The sequence below is a fragment of the Lampris incognitus genome, chromosome 5, assembly GCF_029633865.1.
Source record: "Lampris incognitus isolate fLamInc1 chromosome 5, fLamInc1.hap2, whole genome shotgun sequence".
Taxonomy (NCBI): Eukaryota; Metazoa; Chordata; class Actinopteri; order Lampriformes; family Lampridae; genus Lampris; species Lampris incognitus.
Genome location: NC_079215.1, coordinates 27,756,912 through 27,781,692, shown reverse-complemented (window position 1 = coordinate 27,781,692; position 24,781 = coordinate 27,756,912). Strand labels below are relative to the sequence as shown.

Sequence of the window (24,781 nt, the reverse complement as noted above, 5' to 3'; positions counted from 1 at the left end):
TAAAGGCCGTGACATGATTCTTTGTAGGTACATAAACGATTCTGCAAAGTATTGCAGAGAAAAGGGGTATGTGGGTGGCTATGACTTGCAAAGGCTCTTGGGGACAATGCTGTGCATGCCTCCAAAATCTCAACATCACGTACCAGAGTATGGGAGAGGAGCAGCAGCAATTTCCACTCCTCATTCAAAGCATTCTGTAGTCACTCCGTTCTGAATCCACTCCAGGTTTTCTATTTTCCAATCTGTATTCAATCCATGCCCACGCATCAGAGAAACCCTGTTCTGGGTTCATTCCAGGACTTGAAAGCAAATGTTTATATAAATCTGTGCTTATAATAAAACAAAGCTTTCAATAGATCAGTGCTTGAAGCTAGTTAATATTTTCTTATGACTCTGCCAATGGATTTTCTGCCCGAACATCTGTTTATCCATCACTTATCAACTTTTATGTAGGCTATAGGGTGTCAGCTGCACAGATTAGCCTATACCACCACCACAGCTACACAAAAACTGAACAAAGTAAGTAGTATCAGAATCAGAGTCATGATTATTGGCCATGTAGATTTTCACTACATGAAATTTGACTCCAGTTTTGTGGCTCCCTCAGTGTACTTAACAGAATAACAACACTACAACATAACAATCTTCAGATGTACGTATAGACAAGGATTGACTTATACAGGTGAAATAAGAAGCAATAAAGTGCAATGGTGCAGAGAATATATCAGAGATGCTGAAGTAGATGTTAGCAGGTTACTTACATACATGTCTGAGGTAGATGGACATGACAGAGCATACCAGTATAAGTACAATGTACAGTACAGTATATACAAAATGGTTGGATTTATTTGACAGTGTTAAGTGTTCATTTGAATGACAGCCTGTGGAAAGAAACTGTTTTTATATCTGGTTGTTTTGGGGTTCAGTGCTCTGTAGCGCCTACCATAGGGGAGGAGTTGGAACAGGTTGTGACCAGGGTGTGATAGGTCTGCAGTGATATTGCCTGCCCATTTCCGGAGTCTGGAGGTGTATAAGTTCTGAATGGAGGGCAGGTTGGCACCAACGATTTTCTCTGCAGATCTAACTGTCCATTGTAGTCTGTCCCTGTCCTGTTTGGTAGTCGATCCAAACCCGATAGTGATAGATGTGCAGAGTACAGACTGGATTGTTGCAGTGTAGAACTGAATGAGCAGTTCATGAGGCAGGTTGAACTTCCTGAGCTGGCGGAGAAAGTACATCTTCTGCTGGGCCTTTTTGATAACTGTGTATGTTGGATGCCTACCTTAGCCCCTCGGAGATTGTGGAACCCAGAAATCTGTAGATTTTCACTGCAGACACCATAGTGTTGAGTATGGTGGTGGTGGTGGGGGGGCAGTGTTGGGGGACTCACCTGAAGTCCACTGTCATCTCCACTGTTTTGAGTGTGTTCAGCTCCAGGTTGTTATGGCTACACCAGAGGGCCAGCTGATCAAGCTCCTTTCTATATGCAGACTCGCCACCATCCCGGATAAGGCCAACGATGGCTGTGTCATCTGCAAACTTCAGGAGTTTAACAGACGGGTCACCTGAGGTGCAGTCATTTGTGTAGAGGGAGAAGAGCAGAGGGAAGTGCACACATCGCAGTGTTGATTGTCCAGGTGCTGGATGTGATTTTCCCCAGCCTCAACAGCTGCCTCCTGTCTGTCAGGAAGTTTTTAACAGTGGTGCTAACAATTTTGAGAGGGGGCACAATTTAATGTCCACACAGTCACAGATTTATTAAGAAGGACAATGTAGCCTTATAGATCCCTGATAAAAGCTATAGGTTACTTTGTCCTTCTTAATAACTCTGTGACAGTGTGGACATTAAAGCAGCTATCAGGTGTCCTGCGTCAAGGTAAATTGCTGCCCCCCCCCCCAAAAACAATTTGTTAGCACCAGCTGCCACTGTTTTTTAATGCACTGGCAGATGGGGGCTGGTACACTGAGACAAGTGAGTTTGGAGTGGAGGATATCTGGTACAATAGTGTCCACAAAGTCCACAAACAGGACCCTTGCGTGTATCCCTGGGGAGTCAAGGTGTTGGAAGATGTAGTGCAATCCCATGTTGACTGCATCCTCCACTGACTTGTTTGCTCAGTAGGAAAACTGCAGGGGGTCAAGCAGGGGGCCTGTGATTTCCTTCAGGTGGGCCAACAACAGTCTCTCAAAGGATTTCATGACCACAGGTGTTAGGGCAACGGGCCTGTAGTCATTTAATCCTGTTTGATACGGGGTTTCTTGGGAACTGGGATGATAGTGGAGCTCTTGAAGCAGAAGGGGACTTCACACAGCTCCAGTGATCTGTTGAAGATCAGTGTGAAAATGGGGGCCAGCTGGTCAGTACAGACTTAAAGACAGGAGGGTGACACGCCATCCGGGCCCGGTGCCTTCCTGGTTTTCTGTCTCTAGAAGAGCTGGCGCACGTCCTCAACACAGATCCTGAGTGTGGGTGGGGGGTCGGTGGGGAGGGGTGAGTGGCTGGCAGGGAGTGCAGTTGGTGTGTGTTGTGGCCAGAGAGGGTGAGGGGTGTGAAAGTTTGCTTATCAAACCTGCAGTAAAACCCAGTTACATAGTCAGCCAGTTGATGGTTCCCTGCAGTGTGGGGGATGGTCTCCTGTAGTTAGTAATGTCTTTCAAACCTCATCAGACTGATGATAGGTCATTGGCAGAAAACCTGATTTTCAGCTTTTCAGAGTAGCACCTTTTTGCCACTCTGATATCCTTTGTGAGTGTATTTCTGGCTTTGTTGTACCGGATCCTATCTCCACCCGTGTAGGCTTCCTCTTTGGCCTGACAAAGCTGCCTGAGTTTTGCTGTGAACTAGGACTTATTGTTGTTGAAGGTACAGTACGTTTTGGTGGGCACACACACATGTCCTCACAAAAGCTGATGTAAGATGTCACAGTGTCAGTAAGTTCATCCAGGTTTGTGAGTGTTTTGTCAGAGTGATTGTTATTTGGGGGTGCTTTAACCGTGTGCTCACTCATGCCTCTCGGTGCTCGGCCAACCAATCCTGTAACTTCAGTGACTTTCTTGGTCACCTGATCCAGCAACCCAATCGTGTCAAACTGATTACTCAGTCACTCAATCAGTCAGTGACATTTGCATTTGTAAGGCTGGCCCGCTGTTCCAGTCCAGCCAAAAATAACACAACTGCAGTGAAATGGGATGCAGTCCCACCTGTCTCAAATTGGCGTAATTGGCTTAAAACAGGTCAAATTGGGGTTGCAACCCAATGAAGACACAAGAGACAGGGAGAAAGCTGAAGCCACGGGGACGGAGCTCTCTCCCCCAACAGACTCCACAGACATTGCGGTTTAATTTGCTTTTAAATCCCTGGTGTTTTTCCAAGTCGGTTTCATTAAACAGGCTGTCGAGCCCTCAACTTCCATCTCTGTCTGCGTCTTTGTGGCAGAGATCCCCGACTACTGTGGCACTCTTTTGCCACAACAACGCAACATAAAACAAGAAATGGACACATAGCTTATGTTTTTTAAGCTCTATCTCATTCTTTTGTTTTCCTTATTTCGTTTCCCAGAGTTCTTCCACTATTCTAGTGTGATTTGGGTTTGTAAAAGTGTCACTGTTGTGCTTTAGGCTGGTTTAATTTTATGATTTTTTTGGGGGGGGGGTCAATAATGCATGATCTCACACCTATCAGTCTTGTGTAATGGGTGGTTATGACTAAGAAAAGTTTTTTTTAATACACCACAGCATGCAGCTGCCTTTGTTTAACTGATTTCTGACTAGACATTATTTTAGGTTTGGCTGCAATGGCTGTAATTTAATTTAAGATTCAAGTGAATTTTTATAGGCCTTTTTAGGGTTTTGCGATATGATGGCATATAATGTGCAACAGTAGAAATGTGTCTATCGGTAGAGATTTGGCTATATCGTTTCCACTGTGGTAGCCTTTCCCTTTAGTATGTCTGGCGCTATGTTACAAATCAGTGGGCAGGACAGCTTTAGGGCAATATTGCTTTGCATGATTTGGACAGAACTGCTTAATGTGATTTCCACGTGAGAGCAAGGAGAGGAGAGCGAAGTTATAAATGCAGAGCAGGACGCCTCCCAAACAACACAAGCCAATGGAGAAGAACTTGTTATTGAACAGGGTGTCGCCCCCGTTGTGTAGACATGGCTTGAGTTTAGAAAATTCCACACCAAAGCATCACGATTGTTGTTGATGGTGCTGGAAATATGACCAAGCTCTTCTACCACCTAAAGATGAAACAGTAAACAATTTCCGATGTCTAAATTTCCAGAAAAAATACTATATCATTTTGATTTTGAGATACTTTATTGATCCCTGTGAGGAAATTACACTCTGAATTTAACCCATCCTAGCTGTGTGGCTAGGAGCAGTGGGCAGCCACCGTGCAGCACCCGAGGACCAACTCCAGTTCATCTCGCCATGCCTCGGTCAAGGGCACAGACAGGAGTACTAACCCTAATATGCATGTCTTTTTTGATGGTAGGGGAAACTGGCGCACCTGGAGGAAACCCACTGCAGACACGGGGAAAACATGCAAACTCTATCCAGAGGATGACCTAGAATGACCTCCAAGGTTGGACCACCCTGGGGTTCGAACCCAGGACCTTCTTGCTGTGTAGTGACAGTGCTAACCACTGCGCAAAGTTGAGTTTGACTGGACGCAAAGCACAATTCACTTGGAGCTGGTGTACTTTGTGCCCTCAGACACGGCGTGCGTGGTAGGAATCACCAGGGAGCAGCAGGCAGACAGCGGTCTGGATCTCCCTGGAGGTGATAGTGGTAGAGCGTTTGTTGTAATGCGCCAGACGAGAAGTCTCACCAGCGATGCACTCAAAGATGTCGTTGATGAAGGAATTCATGATGCCCATGGCCTTCGAGGAAATACCAGTGTTGGGGTGGACCTTCTTCAGGACCCTGTACATGTAGAAGGCATAGCTCACCTTCCTGGACTTTCTGCGCTTCTTTCCGCCTTTTCCTGCGGCCTTGGTAACATCTTTCTTGGAGCCTTTCTTGGGCGGGACCTTGGCTGGAGCAGAAATTGTGATTGCAATATGGCTGAGGACAACATACATGATATATACCATTACCATCCACCCATCCATCCATCCATCCATCCATCATCTTAACCGCTTATCCTGCTCTCAGGGTCGCGGGGATGCTGGAGCCTATTCCAGCAGTCATTGGGTGGCAGGCGGGGAGACACCCTGGACAGGCAGCCAGACCATCACAGAGCCGACACACACGCGCACACACACACACACACATGCCCATTCATTCCTAGGGACAATTTAGTACCGCCAATTCACCTGACTTGCATGTCTTTGGACTGTGGGAGGAAACCGGAGCCCCCGGAGGAAACCCACACAGACACGGGGGGAACATGCAAACTCCACACAGAGGACAACCCGGGAGGACCCACAAAGGTTGGACTACCCTGGGGCTCGAACCCAGGACCTTCTTGCTGTGAGGCGACCACACGAACCACTGCGTCACCATTACCATGATATCAGATTTTGGCCATATTGCCCACTCCTACCCTTTATTATTGTCTTTCTTTCTCTCCAGGAATGACAAAGCTACACACACACTCACACTGTCAGGCTGGCCTGACTGTCAACCCCACTTCGACAAACCGTCACATAAAAAATAACACCCCACGTGAGACTTGGGCCCACACTCATTAGCTTAGGTGGCCCCTGCCTTCAGGGCCTCTAGCTTGCTATCAACGTCTTCTTCGTCATTTTCTATTTCTTTCCAATCAAACCCCCCACTGGGTCCTCGTTCATCTACTCCTCTGTTCAGTATTGAACATCGCTGAAGCAGCGCAACAACAGCCTGCACTTAACAGCATGTACTGTTTTCTAATGATAAGCAATGCAATATCTGCTTGTGAAAAAGCAGTGGACAGGGGTAGGGGGTTAGCATCAGAAGTGACAGTAAAAGTGATTTTTGCCTGTGTTTGGGCAATTATCATTGATGTGTGTACTTAAATGTAATAGCAAGAGTACGTTTTGTTAGTTGAAAAAGAGATGGGCACTCTGGATCCCTGTGTGCCCCTGTGTGAACAGCACATTAATTAAGAGGATTTAAACATAGGCACTTTAGTGCTATTTAAGGATTACTAGTCTAAAATGAGCAGCAAAGAAGGTATGTTTGGCTATGTGTGGGTGCTTGGTGTTTGTATGTCTGCAGTACTGTTATTTTCTGATCTATAGATTGATGCAGAGAGCAGATAAATAAAAGCCTTGAAAGTTGGGAGGACTGTGGGCTGTGTGGAGCAGCTGCGGCAGAGTGTTGGTGAAACAGTGGCATGGATCATAATCCCTTCCCAGCCAATCCCTCTAAGTCAAATTAATGTGCTTTCTGCCAGATGAGTTCTGTTCTCGGGGCAAGTAAAGGTAGCGAACAGAGGGAAGTGCACAATAGTTGGAAAAGGGTGTGAAGGTGTGTGTGTGTGTGTGTGTGTGTGTGTGTGTGTGTGTGTGTGTGTGTGTGTGTGTGTGTGTGTGTGTGAGTGTAGGGGGGAGGGGGAGGGGAGGGCTAGAAATGGGCGAGAGCTTTGCATTGGATGTTTGGACAGGAGGGGTCGGTCTTTCTCCTTCACTCCCTCAGCCTCTTTTGGTGTGGAAGAGCAGACAGCAGATGAGAAGCACACACATTCCCTCACACAAACACACACATTCCCTCACACAAACACACACACACACACACACACACACACACACACACACACACACACAGAGTGGAGGGACCATGTCGGGATACGGGGCAGAGCCAGAGCCGTGGTTCACACAACTCACAGCACACACACACACACACACACACACACACACACACACACACACACACACACACACACACACACACACACACACACACACACACAGACACACACACACACAGTTTGGATCAGTGAGGCAGTAGCAATATGAAAGCAGCAGTAGAGAGTAAGCAGTTTAGAAGAGCAAGATTGTTTTCTGGACAGACTGGCACGCAGATAGACTGACAATAAGACAGATGGACAAACGGATAAACAGATCAAATTATGTGACTGAGCTTTAGTTTTTGCCTGCCTGCGAAGTTTAAAGGAGGACTACTCTCATGGCGGGGCCAGCCACACAGGAGCATCCGAAGGTAAGGAAAACACCTCAAAGTTAGATCTCTTCTTCTGTTCCCTAATTTATTAGATTGATTGCGTCATACCTAATTAGCCTCATCCAGTAGATGGTGCATATTTGCCACAGATGACTTTGTGTTACTAGCATGCATAATGCTGCTGACTTGATGAAACCCCTTAAAATGGTATTGTAATGGAGTATGTAGTTGTAACAGCTCATGCAAAAAGTCAGATCTAGTTGATATAGAGGGTTCCATAGCAGAAGTAAAAATGGCCTGCAATACTCGTTTCCTCTGTGCTTGGCTCCCCCATGCAAATGTCCTCACCTGACTGACCCAGTAAAGCTCGTCCTGAATGGTGAAGCTGTATGTCCCAGCAAAAAATATAAACATCTGCAAATCAAAGCGGCGTCCTAGACTCTGCTAATAAAAGCTATATGAGGTACCAAACAACAAACCACACAGGAGTGTAAGTACATACTGCTGACCCCCCCCCCCTTTCAGCTTGGGCACCCAAGATGGACAGTGGAGAGGAGGGGAGTGGGATAAGGGGCTGACAGTGGATCTGAGGAAGGGTCAGCAGGGAAGCACAAAGCTGTAGCTTTTATTTCAAAAAAAAAATGTCAGCATGGAGCTATTTGTCTGACTTGAAACAGAATCAAAGAGAATGTATAGTGTGATGTTGACAGCGCAACATAGTGCAGGCTGACGTAGCCAAACAATATAAACAATTAGATGGTGGAAATCTGACAGCGTAAGCAAAACAAAAGTGCCTTTCTGCACTTTTAAAACAAGAAAATCAAGGCTCCTCCGGGTAGATCAGGAGAAGCGAGCTGCTGCATCACAAACATTGACCACATTGACATTCTCAGACTTGATTCATTGGTTCAGCTAACACACACACACACACACACACACACACACACACACACACACACACAAGTAAAAATGTTTGTGCGCATTCACAGCGACAGCATTCAGTTCCGATTGTCAAAAATGTTATATTAGATAGTTAAAATGTTATATTAGATAGTTATCCTGGCATCTGGCACACAGTTCACAATTTCTTTTTCAGCAAGAATGCATCTGCAAAAAAAAAAGTTGAGTTTAGAGAAGGCCATATAACAGAGCACTCCACAATTTCTTTCACAACTGGGGCTTTCATGAAAATCAATTTTCCTCTGGTTGGACAGAGTTCCACTTCATTTGTCCCCTGCTCCTTCGCCTAAAGTAGAAAAGTCGAATTAAGATTGAGTTGAGTTGATTTGTGAAAGAGTGTGTGTGTGTGTGTGTGTGTGTGTATGTGTGTGTGTATGTGTGTGTGTACATGTTTAACTATCCTAATGTGGACCAAATGTCCTCATCAGGATAGAAAAACCAGAAACCACCTACCTTGTGTAGATATTTTAGAGGTCCTCACAAGTAAAAGGGTCTATTTTAGGGTTAGGAGTTGGTTTTAGGGTTAAGGTTAGAATTAGGGTTAGGTTAAGGTTAGGGTAAGGGTTAGGGTTAGGCATGTAGTTTGCATGGTTAAGGTTAGGGTTAAGGGCTAGGAAATGAATGTAGTCAATGAGGGGTCCTCATAAGGATAGTGAAAAGAGTGTGTGTGTGTGTGTGTGTGTGTGTGTGTGTGTGTGTGTGTGTGTGTGTGTGTGTGTAGTGAAGCCTCTGGTCATCGGGGCTGAGTTCTTTTGCAGCTTTATTGTCAAATTAAGGGTTTTAACAGTGAAATGATTAATTGACTGACAGACCATCTATTCTGTGTGTTGTGAGTAAGGGGCAGGCAAAATGGGATTTTCTTCTCCCTGCTCCTTTCCAGCCATGGAATGTGTAAATTGAGTTGAGTTTGATCATGAATTGCTTGTTTCTTTCTGGAGCGGAATAAATAATAATGAAATGAAATGAAAATGGAGAGCTGTCCATGTTATATGGATTGGGAATCTCAGCCTCTCATCAATAAGGTTGACTGAGGACATCCAAATATAATGTCCAATGATTTCCCTATTGTGCACCCCACACAAATAATCGGTTTGTCGGTGCCTATCTGTATGCTTATCGTCTCTCCAACTAACCACTTTTCTTTTTGTAGCGTTTAACCTGCTGTCTAACAGGGTGGAGAACCCATGTGGTCATTAAGAGAACCGCCTTTAACAATACACTTATGAGTGCAACCGGTAGCAGGGGGTGTGTCCATGTGTTTGTGTTCATTTTTTGTCTCGTTTCTCAGTCCCAGCAGAAGTGCATTGCAATCTTTGCCCTGGTGTGCTGCTTCGCTGTGCTGGTGGCACTGACCTTCTCAGCTGTCGACGTGTGGGGTGACGATGAGGACGGTATCACAGAGGAGAACTGCAGCACAGACTGTCGGTAAGATGCTCTACCGGCGTCAGGGTTATGGGGTGCCGTCGGTAAACTTGGATAGGAACATTTTCACAGGTCTTTTTTCGCAGATTTAGAAACCTAGTAGTAAAAATAAATCCGTTCTTTGGAAAGATTTAATTTATAGATCTAACCCGGGTGGCGAGGCGCTCTGTTCCGTCACCTACCTACACGGGGATCGCCGTGTTACCTCCGGCCTGGTCGAGCGTCTCTACAGACACAGTAGGCCGTGTCTGCGGGTTGGAAGCCGGATGTGGGTGTGCGCCCTGGTCGCTGTACAAGCTCCTCCTCCTCTAGCGTGATCCTCCCACGCGCTACGTCCCCCTGGCGAAACTCCTCATTGTCAGGTGAAATGAAGCGGCTGGCGACTCCACGTGTATCGTAGGAGGCATGTGGTAGTCTGCAGCCCTCCCCGGATCGGCAGAGAGGGTGGAGCAGCGACCGGGACGGCTCAGAAGAGTTGGGTAATTGGCCAAGTACAATTGGGGAGAAAGAGGTGGAAAAAAAGATTTTAAAAAAAGCACTGCCACTCTGACATCATGACGTAAGCTAAAAAGCTAGACTTTTGATCGGGGATAGTGTATCAAAGTCAGTTAAATGCAGTTTAACAATGTAGTCTTTGGTAGGAACCTACCATGTCACCAATTGTTCCACACCCTGTCCAAAAGCTCCCCTTGTCCCAGCCTATTTTCTGCAAGAAATTGATCGATTGATTTATTTATTTATTTTGGTCTGTGCATGGTGACGTCGGTTACTCAGAAACCACATGACTGGCGAGTACTGCCAGTTGACATTCTCAGCAAGCGGGCTGAAAATTAATGTTGTGCAATACGTGTGTAAAAGTCAGCTATCGTGTCTGTAATAACGACATCAATTACAGGTTAGGGTTAAGATTAGGTAGTGGTTAATTTTGGGGTTACGATTAGGTAATAGTTAATGAGGCTACCATACAACGGTTCTGCCATCTTTGCCTCATCGTGTGGTTTTCATAGAGAATGTGTGTGGCGACACTCTCCTCAGCTTCAGCGTTGGAATGAATGGGAACATGTACACCTCAAGTATTTGGTGATGGCAGATTGCCCCTTATGTGTTGTGTCACAGATATGTGAATCATGAATATTAACATCTTCTGCCAAAATAACATAGTGTATGCAAAGTGAATTTTTAATGCTTGTTTGTTTGTACTTTATCGTACTAAAAGTAGCAACACTGTCTTTGAACATATCACACAGACATGCTGTGAAGTTCTTTGATGAAAATGCAAAATAATGTGCTGTTTTCAGAATTGTCCTTGTGGAGAATATTCCAGATGACCTCCATCTCCATGCAGAGAGCAGATCACACCTCCCTCTCTCTGTGGGCTTCCACAATCTGTTAGAACTCGCAAAACACTCAGTTGAGGTGGTGTCACCTGTGTGGGACCTAAACCCCTGGGATGTGGAAACATGGCCTAACACTGCTGAACAGGTACAAGGTTATAGCACAAAACACGTTGCCTCAAAAATGGTGCCTAAATCTTATCACTGTAAAGACATTGCACTAACTGGGTTGCTGGGTGGCACAGTGACCCAGTGGTTAGCACTGTTGCCTCACAGCAAGAGGGTCCTGGGTTCAAACCCCAGGCCATCCCAGATTCTCTCTGTGTGGAGTTTGCATGTTCTCTCCGTGTCTGCGTGGGTTTCGTCCGGATGCTCCTGTTTCCTCCCACCATCAAAAAGACATGCATGTTAGGGTTAATATTCCTGTCTGTGCGCCTGAGCAAGGCAATGGAAAGAAGAACTGGAGTTGGTCCCCGGGTGCAGCAGCTGCCCACTGCTCCTATACAATAGGATGGGTTAAATACAGAGAACAAATTCACCGTAAGAATACAATGTCAAATTAAGTGGTTTTCATTCATTTCAACTTTCATTTCATTCATTGCTGTGCAGTTATGGAAATAGAATTATTATTTTGTAAAGCTAGCAAATTGTAAGCAGTCTTATTCTGATTAGTGCTGCTACTATGTAATAAATCTAATTTTCACAGCCCATTCTCATGACTTTAACTTGTGGAAAGAATTGTTTGAAAACACATTCAATGTGCAATAAATCAATAAAACGTGCCTTTATCTGTATTTTCAATGAAGACATTGATTTTATGCAAAACAGTTTGACCAGACCTTGGAGCTCTATCTGGAATTATGCAAGCAGTCTTTTTCTTCTTTTTTTTTCAACAGACCTTTGCTTAACATTGGAGCTGAACAGTTCATCTTAACTTGCATTATAAAGCAATAGTAAATTTATTGAAATATATGCTGTATCTCATAACTCAAAGCACAGCCCAGTCATGGGGCACATATATCTACCCATCAAGTCACTCCATGCTCATGCTTGTTCCGTTAAAAAAGTTCATTCATACTGAGTCGTATTTTATCGTTTTATCAATTGTTGCTCATTGTCATTGGATTTAATTAAAGGAATGGCATCTCAAGTCCCATGCGACCCTTCTAATTGTAACTTAACTAATACGAAGAAAAAAGTCAGAATGCAACCCCTCTGCAAATGGGCCCACTATAGAAATGTATTTATTTCAAATGCATTAGGTTTTTATTTTTCTGATTTAAGATATCCACGCGTTCTGTAAAACTTTGTGTAAACTCACTTTTGTGGCAGGTTGACACCCAGGGATCGCACAAAGAAGAACAACGGCTGTGCCTAGTGAAATAGCACTTGCTAATTGCATATTGTGAATAATTAGACAGTGGAACACCAGAGACTAGCAATTAGATGACAACCTTAGGGCTGCGGCATGCTTCACACTGAAGATGGGAATACACTATGAAACTTACCAATTGATTTTTGTAGATTTTTTTAATGACTGAAAAATTGGGGATTACACACTTAACGACTATGCTAAACAACAAGGGATCAAACTGAACACACCAAACTCACATGAGTAGACAAGTGCTCATGTCACTACGAGACGCTGGTAGCAAAACAAACATGAGAGGTGTTTCTTTCTTTTTATCTGTGTAATTATGATCGATCTTATAATTCACATTGCATAGGCACTCAAGTTCCTGCCACAAGTTAATTAACTTTTCTTCCATTTGTGCATGCCAGTGCACCCGGGGATTGTTTCCTTGTCATTTCACCAATTTTCTTTCCCTGTGTCCTGTGTTTATATTCTTCCTCAATTTTCATTGGCTATTGATGGGATATGTTCAGATTTGTGTTGTTGACCAGCATATACTTCTCGATTGCGTCCAGATTCCAGTTGTAGAAATCAAACATGTTTGATATAATCATAGTGGTTTTGACTCACCTAAAACTAGATAGTGAGGAAAAAGATTGGATTCTGTACCCATCGCACCCTTTTTTTTTGTGCCAATTGTCCACTTCAACTTCCCCAAAATCTGCAGCATAGTGCAGACCAGCTTAGTCTCTGCCCAATTGTGAATCCTGGCTATAATCAGGGGTAAACTATGTGTGGTGTAAACCTAGCATAAGTGCTAGGTTTACACAGCACAAGAGGGAACAACCATCCCTGAACCGGGGGGGCTAAGAGTACATCTGTCACCATCTTACAATGCTGTGATTGCAACTATTCCCCAATCCTCTGTGAATAGTACACATTTTCCATTGTAACTCTAGTTAATAGTCACGGCAATTTGCATATGAAACTGGTCGTTGGTTTCGGTCGTTATGCCACTGTATTATTTATAAGAGTAAGGATACCTGCAGTCAGTAGAGACTGAAGAGGTCACTTAGATAAGTGATGAAACGTTTCTCTCTCAATAAAAGTTGTGTCCAGATGAACTGATCCAACTTTCTGGGATTTTCCTACCCGGATTATTGAGCATTCATAAAGACACTAGCATAAGTGATGTTTTAAATGTCAGGTAGTCAAATAACATCTGAAAACTCTTTCAGATGCCTGGATTGGTGAGATCTGCATGCAAACATTTTTTTTTAATTGCAAAACATATTACCAAGTCTATGTCCACTTTTCACATCACCTGGCCAAATGTGCTCAGGTGTAAGAATGGGCAGGGTTTCAGCTGGTCTGCAGATTCTGTTCTCTGCATTCTTCACACGACTACTTATTCCACCATGTTAACCATTCACCATTAACCATGAGTATCTCTGAGGAAAAACGTTCACCTTTATCTGCATTTGTTTGATGCCCGTTTATAATCCCACCCCTCTCGATGACAGGCAGCTTCTCGCCTCAACTTTGAGTTCGGCTAGTTTGGAGCCAGTATGAATGACTTGGTTGAAACGACTTGTCTGATGTGGTCAGACAACATGCCCAACAAAGCAGTTGGTTTGAGGCATGCAAAAACTTTTACAGCAGGAAAGGATTTATGCTATCCAAAACAAACCAATAATATTTAGAAAAAAAAGGTCACAATTTCTCCCCATTCTAAAGACAACATCAATCTGCTTCTTTTTGGCATAGATTCTGGACTGTAAAACATTAAAAAAAATGAAACCCCACATTTTGACCATGCTAGTAGCATCTTAAATACACCTGTAGCACCCAGATAGCTGGTATTTCTTAGAGGAGTGGTCCTTTAACAGAGAGCTAGAAATTCCCACAATATAAGATACAGCTACATTGCACAAAAATGTTCAACAACTCAATTAATGTAATATGTCACCCTCTTCTTCAGGGTCAGCTCCTGTTCCAGCGATTACTCAGTCTGAAATCTCGTGGGATAAAACTGAAGATTGCCAGCAGCCTAACTAACTCTGCTGAATTGAGGACCTTGGCAGACCACGGTGAGTGAATTTCACATTGGTACTAAAGAGAGATATGTTTTTGTTTCATCTTGTACATCAAGAATAACGTTAAGCTTCATATTATTGCCTCGGATCTCTTACATGTTATTAGATGTTTAGATAAGACAAACCAAGTATTGTTACCTTAGGTCTCTATCCAATGATGAAATTAGCGAAGTCGTTTATCTCATACTGAAGCCCAGAACAACGGTATTATATGGTATGGGGTTTCACACATTGGCTCCAGCATACTCTGATTTGTCTCAAGGAAAACAGATGCAGACTCATTATTGTAGCAGCCACATCCATCCCACAGCCTTGGCCCCAACAGTCTTTTCACCACCAAATGTTAGCACCAAGGTCAAGCATGATAAATGTGCAAATTCCTCTGACTAGTTTCCTGTCAAAGACCCTGCCTTTGCACCTTCCCCCATGCTTTGCCCTCCTAACTTCCAGACATTTCAAGCCAAGGGCCATTGGCAGTCTTCCCTGATTCTCTCTCTCTCTCTCTCTCTCTCTCTCTCTCTCTCTCTCTCTCTCTCTCTCTCTCTCTCTCTCTCTCTCTCTCTCTCTCTCTCTCTCTCTCTCTCTCTCTCTCTCTCTCTCTCTCTCAGTTGTTCTATCTCCCTCTTACGCATGCTCCTCTCTGTCTGTCAGTCTGACTTTCTGTCTGTCTCACATGCTCACATCTGTCTCTCTTTCTCTCACTCCCATTTTCTCTCTTTCCAGATGCAGATGTTCGTTTTGTTAACATGTCAGCCTTCACTAGGGGAGGATTATTTTCTTCCTTCTGGATAGTGGATCGTAAGCATGTGTACATCGGGAGCGCTGATATGGACTGGAGGGCATTCTCCAAGGTAGAAACTGCAAGCGCAAACAATATACAAAAGCTCACTGCATGCTATCACCATCACATGATGATTAGTCTAAAAATACAAAACTAACAATATACGTATCTTGATGAATAATCCAACATAATAAGCCATCACCATATGCTTTGCATAAAATTAACACTCTGAATTATTCTAGCTTTAAAATCGGCAGGGCCAGCAAATGAAGTTCACACATAGACTATAAAAGATTAAATGGAGAACTCCTGGTTATGTGGAGAGCATAAAGTATAGACTTTAGCTAATGTAGGTCTGGGAATTAGCATGCTCTAACCTTTTCACCATCTTGTGATGAAATTACTTGAGCGAAAGTTCCTAACAGATACTAGGGATGGTAGGAGATTGATTATCTGAGGCACTAGCAAAAGGCAGGCATTTCATAGTGTATTTAGTAGATATTCACAACAGATTGGAAAGGACTGTACATGGTACCAAAACATTAGCATACCGTTATTGGGAGCAAATGCCTGGCACTTTTCATGCTTCAGCACTGGCCTGAGAAAAAACTAAGTAGATAGAGGGAAAGAATGGACACATGCAGATACACACATACACCACCAACTCCACCACACTATCACCATCTACTTTACATAGAATTTACCAATTCTTGCCTTCCCAAAACTTATCCAAACTGCTAACCTTGTCACTTACACACACAGTGTGAGCACTCTCTCACCTGCCACCTGCTCAAAACACACACACACACACACATACAGACACACACACACACATGCACATACACACACATCCTCGCAATACACACACACACACACACACACACACACACACACACACACACACACACACACACACACACAGCCCAGTGAATAACCTGTAAAGATACAAAGGTAAGTGATAAACTGCCAGAGGTTAAAAAATAAAATTTTGGTTGTGAAAAACTGAAAAATAATGTAAATTTCAGTTATGAAAAAAGGCCTCTTTCAGGGAACAAGTAATGGGATAACAAATTACCACTAATCTGCAGCAATTTAAGTAAATCAAGTCTTGAAAGTTCAAGCAAACGATTTCTACTGGTGTCCCAACATTCGTTGATTACTTACAAACCCTCTGTCTGTATAAAAGCATGTTGGAACAGACTGTGTTATTAAATCCTTTGAAGCACTACTTGGACAATATTGCACTGCAGAGAGTAGTATATTGCTATCATACGCAAGGGTCCCTGCGACCCTGAGAGCAGGATAAGCGGTTCAGATAATGGATGGATGCAAGGGTCCTGTTTGTGGACTTCAGCTCAGCGTTCAACACCATCGTCCCAGATATCCTCCACTCCAAATTCACCCAGCTCACTGTACCAGCCCCCATCTGCCAGTGGATTAATAACTTCCTGACAGACAGGAGGCAGCTGGTGAGGCTGGGGAAAATCACATCCAGCACCCAGACAATCAGTACTGGTGCCCCACAGGGATTTGTGCTCTCCCCTCTACTCTTCTCCCTCTACACAAATGACTGCACCTCAGGAGACCCATCTGTAAAACTCCTTAAGTTTGTGGACGACACAACCATCATTGGCCTTAGATGGGAGGTTGAACAGCTGGCTCTTTGGTGCGGCTACAACAACGTGGAGCTGAACACACAGAAAACTGTGGAGATGACAATGGATTTCAGAAGGAGCCTCCCAACATTGCCTCCCCTCACCATATTCGACAGCACGGTGTCTATGGTGAAAACCTACAGATTTCTGGTTTCCACAATCTCCCAGGACCTAAGGTGGGCAACCAACATAAACACAATCATCAAAAAGACCCAGCAGATGTACTTTCTCTGCCAGCTCAAGAAGTTCAACCTGCCTCAGGAACTGCTGATTCAGTTCTACACTGCAATAATCCAGTCTGTTCTCTGCACATCCATCACTGTCTGGTTTGGATTGGCCACCAAACAGGACAGGGACAGACTATAACGGACAGTTAAATCTGCAGAGAAAATCACTGGTGCCAACCTGCCCTCCATTCAGGACTTATACACCTCCAGACTCAGGAAAAGGGCAGATAACATCGCTGCAGACCCATCACACCCTGGTCTCAACCTGTTCCAACTCCTCCCCTCTGGTAGGCGCTACAGAGCACTGAGCATCAAAACAACCAGATATAAAAACAGTTTCTTTCTGTGGGCTGTCATTCAAATGGACACTTAACACTGTCAAATGTGAACCATTTTGTATATACTGTACTGTACATTGTACGTATACTGGTACGCTCTGTCATGTCCATCTACCTCAGTTATGTATGGAAGTAACCTGCTAACATCTATTTCAGCATCTCTGATATAGTCTCTGCACCATTGCACTTTATTGCCTCTTATTTCACCTATATAAGTCAATCCTCATGTATATATTGTTGTAGTGTTGTTATTCTATGTTGAGTGCACTGAGAGAGCCACGAAACCAGAGTCAAACTCCATGCATGTGCAAACCTACATGGCCAATAAACATGACTCTGATTCTGATCATAATGGTGAGAAAAAGGCAATTAAACAAAGGAGGACAGGCAGACTATTATAACCCTTAAAAGTATAGGTCTTCCCGCTAGAGAAATTGCAAAAAAAGACAAGGTGTCAGTGAGTAGCTTCCTACACCATCAAAAGGCACTTGGAAATGGGAGGAAACTCTGATTGGATGAGGTCTGGCAGACCCAAAGCCACAGCAGAATCAAAAGACAAGTTTCTGAGAGTCAACAGCTTGCAAGATAGGCGGCTCAAAATACAACAGCTTCAAGCACAGCTTAATACTGGTCGAAGTAAGCAAGTGTCATTTTCAGCTGTGAAGAGAAGACTTCAAGCTGCAGGTTTGACAGTTCGAGTGGCAGTAAGAAAGCCACTGCTATGATGACAAAATAGGAAAAAGAGCCTTGCTTGGGCCATGAAGCACTGCCACTGCCACTTATGGACCGATGAATCAAAATTTGAACTCTTTGGTTCATCACGCAGGGTTTTTATACGCCATCAAGTAGACAATGGATGGTTCCTCAGTGTGTGACACCAACTGTCAAACATGGAAGAGGAAGCATGGTGGTCTGGGGCTCTTTTGCTGGATTCAGAGTCAGCAACTTACACAGAGTGACTGCCACCCTGAACCAAAAGGGCTGCCACAGCATTTTGCAGCGCCATGCAATACCCTCTGGTCTACGCCTAGTTGGTCAGGGGTTCATCCTACAGCAAGATAATGACCCAAAACATACCTCCAGGCTTTGTCAGAACTACCTTAGTAGAAAAGAACAAGACGGTAGGCTTCAAATCATAGAATGGCCAGCACAGTCTCCAGACTTAAATCCCATCGAGCTGGTTTGGGATGAACTGGACAGTATGGTGAAAGCAAAGCAGCCTACAAGTTTAACACATTTGTGGGAACTTCTGCAACCATGTTGGGAAGAGCTTTCCAAACAATATTTGATTTCCATTGTAGAAAGAATGCCACGAGTTTGTTCGGCTGTTATATCTGCAATAGGTGGCTACTTTGATGAGTCAAAAATTTAGATTAAATTTTGACAAAAAAGAAATCATGGAATAGTTTTGTTTATCTCCAATTGTTTATTTGTTCTATGCTTTAATTTCAGAATTTTGTTTATATATATATATAAACACATATATATGTAGGAAAATGTTTAATACACAGCAGTACAAGCTTGTTTTAGTATACATTGCCCCGTGTCACACCCCTAATTTCGGTGGACAGAAACCAATGAGAGGAGAAAGCATTTGAACTATTACAACCCATGGGGTAGGTAGTTACGATCCACAGCAACCAATGATGGGGTAGAAAACATTGCAACCAATGGGGTAGGGGGTTGGGGCTTGGTTTGCAAAAGCATTTAAATTACCAGGGTACTGCTGAAATAGCATACATTTAGAATATAACAAGGTAACGTCAAATGGGGTAATTTATGTATATCATATAGTGGGATGTTGTTGGGGCACAGTTGGAAGGGCAGGCAGTTAAAATATAAAAAAATACAACATCTAATAAATGTCACATGTGTATCATCTAATGGGAGGTGGGGGGAGAATAATAAAGGCATTTTACTTGTAGTTACAAATACGTTTTTTTCCCAGTGTCTACAGCTGGTGGCCAATTCGTTTCTATTATTCAAAGTAGACGTATCAGGTTTGCAAACGATAAAATACTTTTCTGCCAAGCACAGGTTACATCTTTCGCCGCTAATTGAAAATGCATTGCTCTTTGCAAGGATTTTCCATGAGACAGAGTAACCGATATTCTTGTGTACCAATGACCAAATGTGTCAGCTCAAGGCCGTTGCATTTCTTGCATGTTAATTTCTGAAGCTACTCATATGGGTGTTAAACCTAACTTTAGAGGGCCCTCTGTTAGTCCAACCTAAGTGTCCACACACACACACACACACACACACACACATATATATATATATATATATATATATATATATAAAGATAGATGTAGTAGATAGATATATAAAAGATAGATGAAGTCCTAATCATAGATATCCATCCAATATACTTTTACATGAACCATGGCTGTTTTTGCTCCATCATTTCTTCCTGTCCTGCACCACAGAGAAAAGAACTTGGGGTGATGGTGTTCAATTGTAGCTGTCTGGCACTGGACCTCCACCGAGTCTTCGCTTTCTACTGGCAGCTCCATCACAGAGACTACATCCCCTCCATCTGGTCCAAAAGAGTCACAGCACTCTACAACAAAAATAATGCCCTTGAGCTGCAGCTGAATGCCACATGGGCCACTGCTTATTTATCTGTGAGGAATTCCTTTGTTACAGTAATCTATGGTTACATGTTTCAGCTTAACACAATTACAGTCACAATGGTAATGAATCCACTATCTTGAAAATGAAAAGGCAACCTGTCTATATGTGACAAACTTCCTAACTGGCCTGCATTTATTAATTCTATGGTGCACACGAAGCAAGACATGACAACTTCTAAAGAAGCTTTTGTCCTGTTTTTTTTTTTTTCAAAATGTCATGCATCTTCATAACTGTAGAATTTTCATGTTCCATTATCAGTTTAATAACAGAGACCCATTTGAGGTGATTACTCATACCATTATCATGCTGTAGAGAGTATTGGATGTGAATGCTCATTCTAATTTGACAGTAATGAATCTTGGTTCCCTTCCAAGTGACAAGATGTTTATCAGTTTCATTGGGAACATTTACCAACTTATAAAACATAGTGAAGCTGTATGCTGTGTTAGGCTGTTGGAAACTTCTTGCTTTTGCTCTGAAAATGATGCATGGTGCTCCAAAAATGATGCACAGTTCAAGGAAAGTGCAAGAAATGTGTATTTTTCCTAACTCTCCTTTTTTTTCATAGTTGTGCACTTCATCAAAAACATGTGGTGATCTGATAGGGGACATTCATTTGTCGTTTGTTCTTAGAAAATTTTTTACTAGAAAATATAGATTTCAACTTTAGTGTATCCATAGTTGTTTCTTGTACTCGAAACAAATTTCGTTTTAAAGTTCTGATTGTATATGGCCATGGATATGTTTCCAATTATTTCTTCAATCGTGTCACCAATCTATTATATAAGAGTGTGGCTTTGAGTTCTTGTCAGAGTAATATATTGTTCCTGCAGACCTCTCCTGAGCTCTTCTGCTCTAAATATCGAACCAGAGACATAGATGCCATCCATCGTGTCATCCAGAGTGCAGAGAAATTCATCTACATATCTGTAACAGACTACCTCCCGCTGGTAAACAGGACCTCTAATGGAACCATAGTCACAAGGTACAGCATCTGGCATTCAGAGTAATATATCCATCAAATATCAGTAAAAACCAATAGCATTTGATACTGTAATATTCCGAATCGTATTCTGACATCAAATGCCATGTCCTCTCTTACCGACTGTGCTCACATTTTAGATCCATCCGTTTTGTCTGTGCATTCAGACTTCTGATTAATAGTAACTTTGGTGCTGTCCACAGATACTGGTCCTCCATTGACGAGGCGATCAGAGACGCTGTGGTGCTCAGAGGAGTGAGAGTGCGCTTGCTGATAAACTTTTGGAAGCAAACCCACCCGCTCACCTTTAACTTTGTGACTTCACTCAAATCCCTGTGCACACATTTGCGCAACTGCTCAGTGGAGGTGGTGAGTGAATCACTGCGGCTATCTCCAAAATGTCTCACGAAAAGGTGTCGTTCCATGTTCACATTGAGCCATTGCGGTTGGCCCATTTCCTCGTGGTCCACATATTGTGTCATAAATATATATGCGATTATACAGGTCACAACCCCGACCCATGCTGATCATGTGCCAATTCATCTTTGCAGAGGTTTTTCAGTATCAAGGACCAGAATGAACATGGACTTAACCACAACAAGTACATGGTGACTGACAATGCTGTTTACATTGGTAAGTTATGCATATATTTTTTTTACAAAGTGATTTATAAGGCTATGCCGAATACTTTTTTGCTAGCTTCGCATATTCAGCACATTTTCCAAATGAATATCCGTTCTCAATTAGTTAGCTTGTAAAAACAAATCAAGGCCGAAGACAGGTGCTGTATTATGAGTGCAGTCACAACGATTAGATGTTTCCTTTAATATTTTAATCCATCCATCCATCCATTATCCAAGCCGCTTATCCAAATCAGGATCACAGGGATGCTGGAGCCTATCCCAGCAGTCATTGGGTGGCAGGCAGGGAGACACCCTGGATAGGCTGCCAGTCCATCACAGGGCCAACACATTCATACTTAGGGACAATTTAGTACAGCTGATTCACCTGACCTACATGTCTTTGGACTGTGGGAGGAAACCGGAGCACCCACAGGAAACTAATGAGAAAATAATATCAACAATCGCAATAATATTAAATAAAAAATAATAAGTTAATAAACAATAATAATTAATAATAAATAAATAATAAATTAAGATAATAGAAATAATAATAATGATATTAATGATAATAATAGGAAATTAATATTTTAATGTTGAATGAAAATAAAGTGACGACATCGCATATTTTTGATTTTTACACAACATGAACACAGGAAGAGTTTGGGAACATAATAGCCTTAAATGATGGTGGAGGTGGAGGGGCTAATTTGGCAACCATAAAAAAACGTTTTGCAAACGTCTTACCCTCCCCTTCTCATTTTGTCCTCATTGCCCTTACATTCAAGTGTATTTAAGAATGCACATTAGAGCTCAGGCGGCGCGGTGGCACAGTGGTTAGTGCGGTCACCTCACAGCAATAAGGTCCTGGGTTTGCAGCCCCAGGGTAGTCCAACCTTGGTGGGTCATCGCGGGCCATCCTCTGTGTGGAGTTTGCATGTTCTCCCCATGTCTGTGTGGGTTTCCTCCGGGGGCTCCGGTTTTCTCCCACAGTCCAAAGACATGTAAGTCAGGTGAATTGGCCATACTAAATTGTCCCTAGGAATGAATAGGTGTGGGTGTGTGTGTGTGCGTGTGTGTGTGTGTGTGTGTGTGTGTGTGTGTGTGTGTGTGTGTGTGTGTGTGTGTGTGTGTGTGTGTGTGTGTGTGTGTGTGTGTGTCGGCCCTGTGATGGCCTGGTGGCCTGTCCAGGGTGTCTCCCTGCCTGCCGCCCAATGACTGCTGGGATAGGCTCCAGCATCCCTGCAACCCTGAGAGCAGGATACGCGGTTAAGATAATGGATGGGTAATGGATGCATTAGAGCTCATCATATGTTAGCAGGTTAAAATTGTCTAGACAAATGTGCAATTTTGTGCACACTTGAATTCGAGCCTATTACAGATGACATCCAAATGAGCTGAGTCCCTCTGAAAATTGCTTTTAGTTCAATGAAAGAGAGAACGTTAGAGTAATGAAATAAAACAATACTATTGCAGCCTACACAGCAGCGGAGATTGCGTGTAAAAATGGGATGCATTATTGGGCTGGGTGTGAAATTTCAGCATGAAACCTACATTAATTGCATTAATGCATTTCCACCAATCCCCCAATTCATTAGTCCATGAAGAGAACAGGCTTTGCTACAGAATACAGTTATGTCCAAATACCAAACTGTCGAATGAGTGTCCGGATATTTGAATTTTATTTTGTACTTTTACATTTACATCTCTATTTCGTGTCATTTGTGATTCTGTTTTATATATTGCTTGAAAGGCATCACAGTGGTGCAGTAGTTAGCGCGGTCGTCTCACAGCAAGAAGGTCCTGGGTTCGAGCCCCAGGGTACTCCAACCTTGGGGTTGTCCCGGGTCGTCCTCTGTGTGGAGTTTGCATGTTCTCTCCGTGTCTGCATGGGTTTCCTTCAGGGGCTCTGGTTTCCTCCCATAGTCCAAAGGTATGTAGGTCAGGTGGCTCGGCCATACTAAAATTGTCCCTAGGTGTGAACGTGTGTATGTGTGTCGGCCCTGTGAAGGACTGGCAGCCTGTCCAGGGTGTCTCCCCACCTGCTGCCCAATGACTGCTGGGATAGGCTCCAGTATCCCTCAACCCTGAGTTGGATAAGTGGTTTGGATAATGGATGGATGGATGGATGGATGGATGGATGGATGGATGGATGGATGGATGGATATTGCTTGAAAGGTCGTTATTCTTAATGTCATTCTAATTCATTGTAATCAACTCTGCTTACACAAACCTTAAAATATATGATAGCGTATTTGGTCATTATAGATTTGTTGAACTGGGTAGATGACTGGATCTTATGTTTGGTGTTTTCCCACAGGGCACCATGCCTGGGTGGGGAGTGACTTCACTTTTAATGCAGGGGTAGGGCTGGTCATTAAGATTACACACGCCCTTAAAGAAAAGGGGGTTACAATACTGGAGGATGTTCAAGCTGCTTTTGAGAGAGACTGGTGGTCCCGTTATGCCAAGAGCCTAAAAGGAAGTAAGATCCAAGAGGAAAAATACAGAAGTCCGCAGCAAGTCGAAAAGTCAGATGAATACCGGGGAAGGAAAGAGTGGTACAAACCTTCATGAGCACAGAATGGCATCATCCAACCTAGAAGACTGAATTTTCCAAAATTTGCATATTATATATGAATGTATACCTGCTCTATGATTTTTTTTTCATTTAAAAATATTGGATTTTTTTTTCTTTTTCTTTTTCTTTTTCTTTTTCTTTTGTTTTGACTGATTTTGCAAAAGAATTGCTGAGTTGGTCAAATTACCGCCAACGGAAACTATGTTAATTTTCATTAAGTAGTAATTGAGGTAACTGTTTAAATTATTGACATGTACAGCATTATACAAGCATGTACTTAATGTATATTGAAACCAATATTCAAATTAAAACTACAGACTTTATTGCAGGGACAGCACAGTGGCAGGTAATATTGTCACCTCACAGCAAGAACGTCCTGGGTTCTGCTCCAGACCCTCTGAGCAGAGCTTGCATGCTCTCCCCATGTACACAGAGTCCAAAGAATTGCTTAATTATCCACAGGGTAAAGGTTTCCACATGCTTCACACAAACTAGATTGTATAACACATCACCTTACCACATCAGACAGCAAAGTCATTCCTATCTTTTCCAAATGGCTGAAGTCACAGGTGGGGTGAGAAGCTGTTCGTCATGGAGAGAGGAGAGGGATTGGAGGTAGGAAGCAGCTGCTGATACAAGAGATCAATCTGTGTGTCATTTTTCTGTTTGTAAACTGCCAAAAG

At 43.1% G+C, this 24,781-nt stretch overlaps 2 protein-coding genes across 2 annotated transcripts; one reads left to right on the top strand and one right to left on the bottom strand.

Annotated features, from left to right (window-relative positions):
• Nucleotides 1-4,716: 4,716 nt before the first annotated feature.
• Nucleotides 4,717-5,088, bottom strand: LOC130112938 (histone H2B-like). The gene has a single exon (XM_056280460.1). It carries the CDS (start codon nt 5,086-5,088, stop codon nt 4,717-4,719), a length of 372 nt encoding a protein of 123 aa, XP_056136435.1.
• Nucleotides 5,089-7,117: 2,029 nt separating this feature from the next.
• On the top strand, nt 7,118-24,094 carry pld5 (phospholipase D family, member 5). The gene is made up of 10 exons (XM_056280459.1): nt 7,118-7,150; nt 9,360-9,496; nt 10,792-10,975; nt 14,163-14,271; nt 15,001-15,128; nt 19,708-19,905; nt 20,749-20,900; nt 21,101-21,266; nt 21,449-21,530; nt 23,838-24,094. The coding sequence occupies exons 1-10, from the start codon at nt 7,118-7,120 to the stop codon at nt 24,092-24,094; spliced, it is 1,446 nt and encodes a 481-aa protein (XP_056136434.1).
• Nucleotides 24,095-24,781: the final 687 nt, after the last annotated feature.

Excerpts from the sequence above, each read along its gene's own strand:
- LOC130112938 (XM_056280460.1), bottom strand. The coding sequence starts at position 5,088 with ATGTATGTTGTCCTCAGCCATATTGCAATCACAATTTCTGCTCCAGCC.
- pld5 (XM_056280459.1), top strand. The coding sequence starts at position 7,118 with ATGGCGGGGCCAGCCACACAGGAGCATCCGAAG. Across the intron at positions 15,129-19,707 it reads ACTGGAGGGCATTCTCCAAG|AGAAAAGAACTTGGGGTGAT; the intron begins GTAGAAACTGCA and ends CCTGCACCACAG. Across the intron at positions 19,906-20,748 it reads GGGCCACTGCTTATTTATCT|ACCTCTCCTGAGCTCTTCTG; the intron begins GTGAGGAATTCC and ends TTGTTCCTGCAG.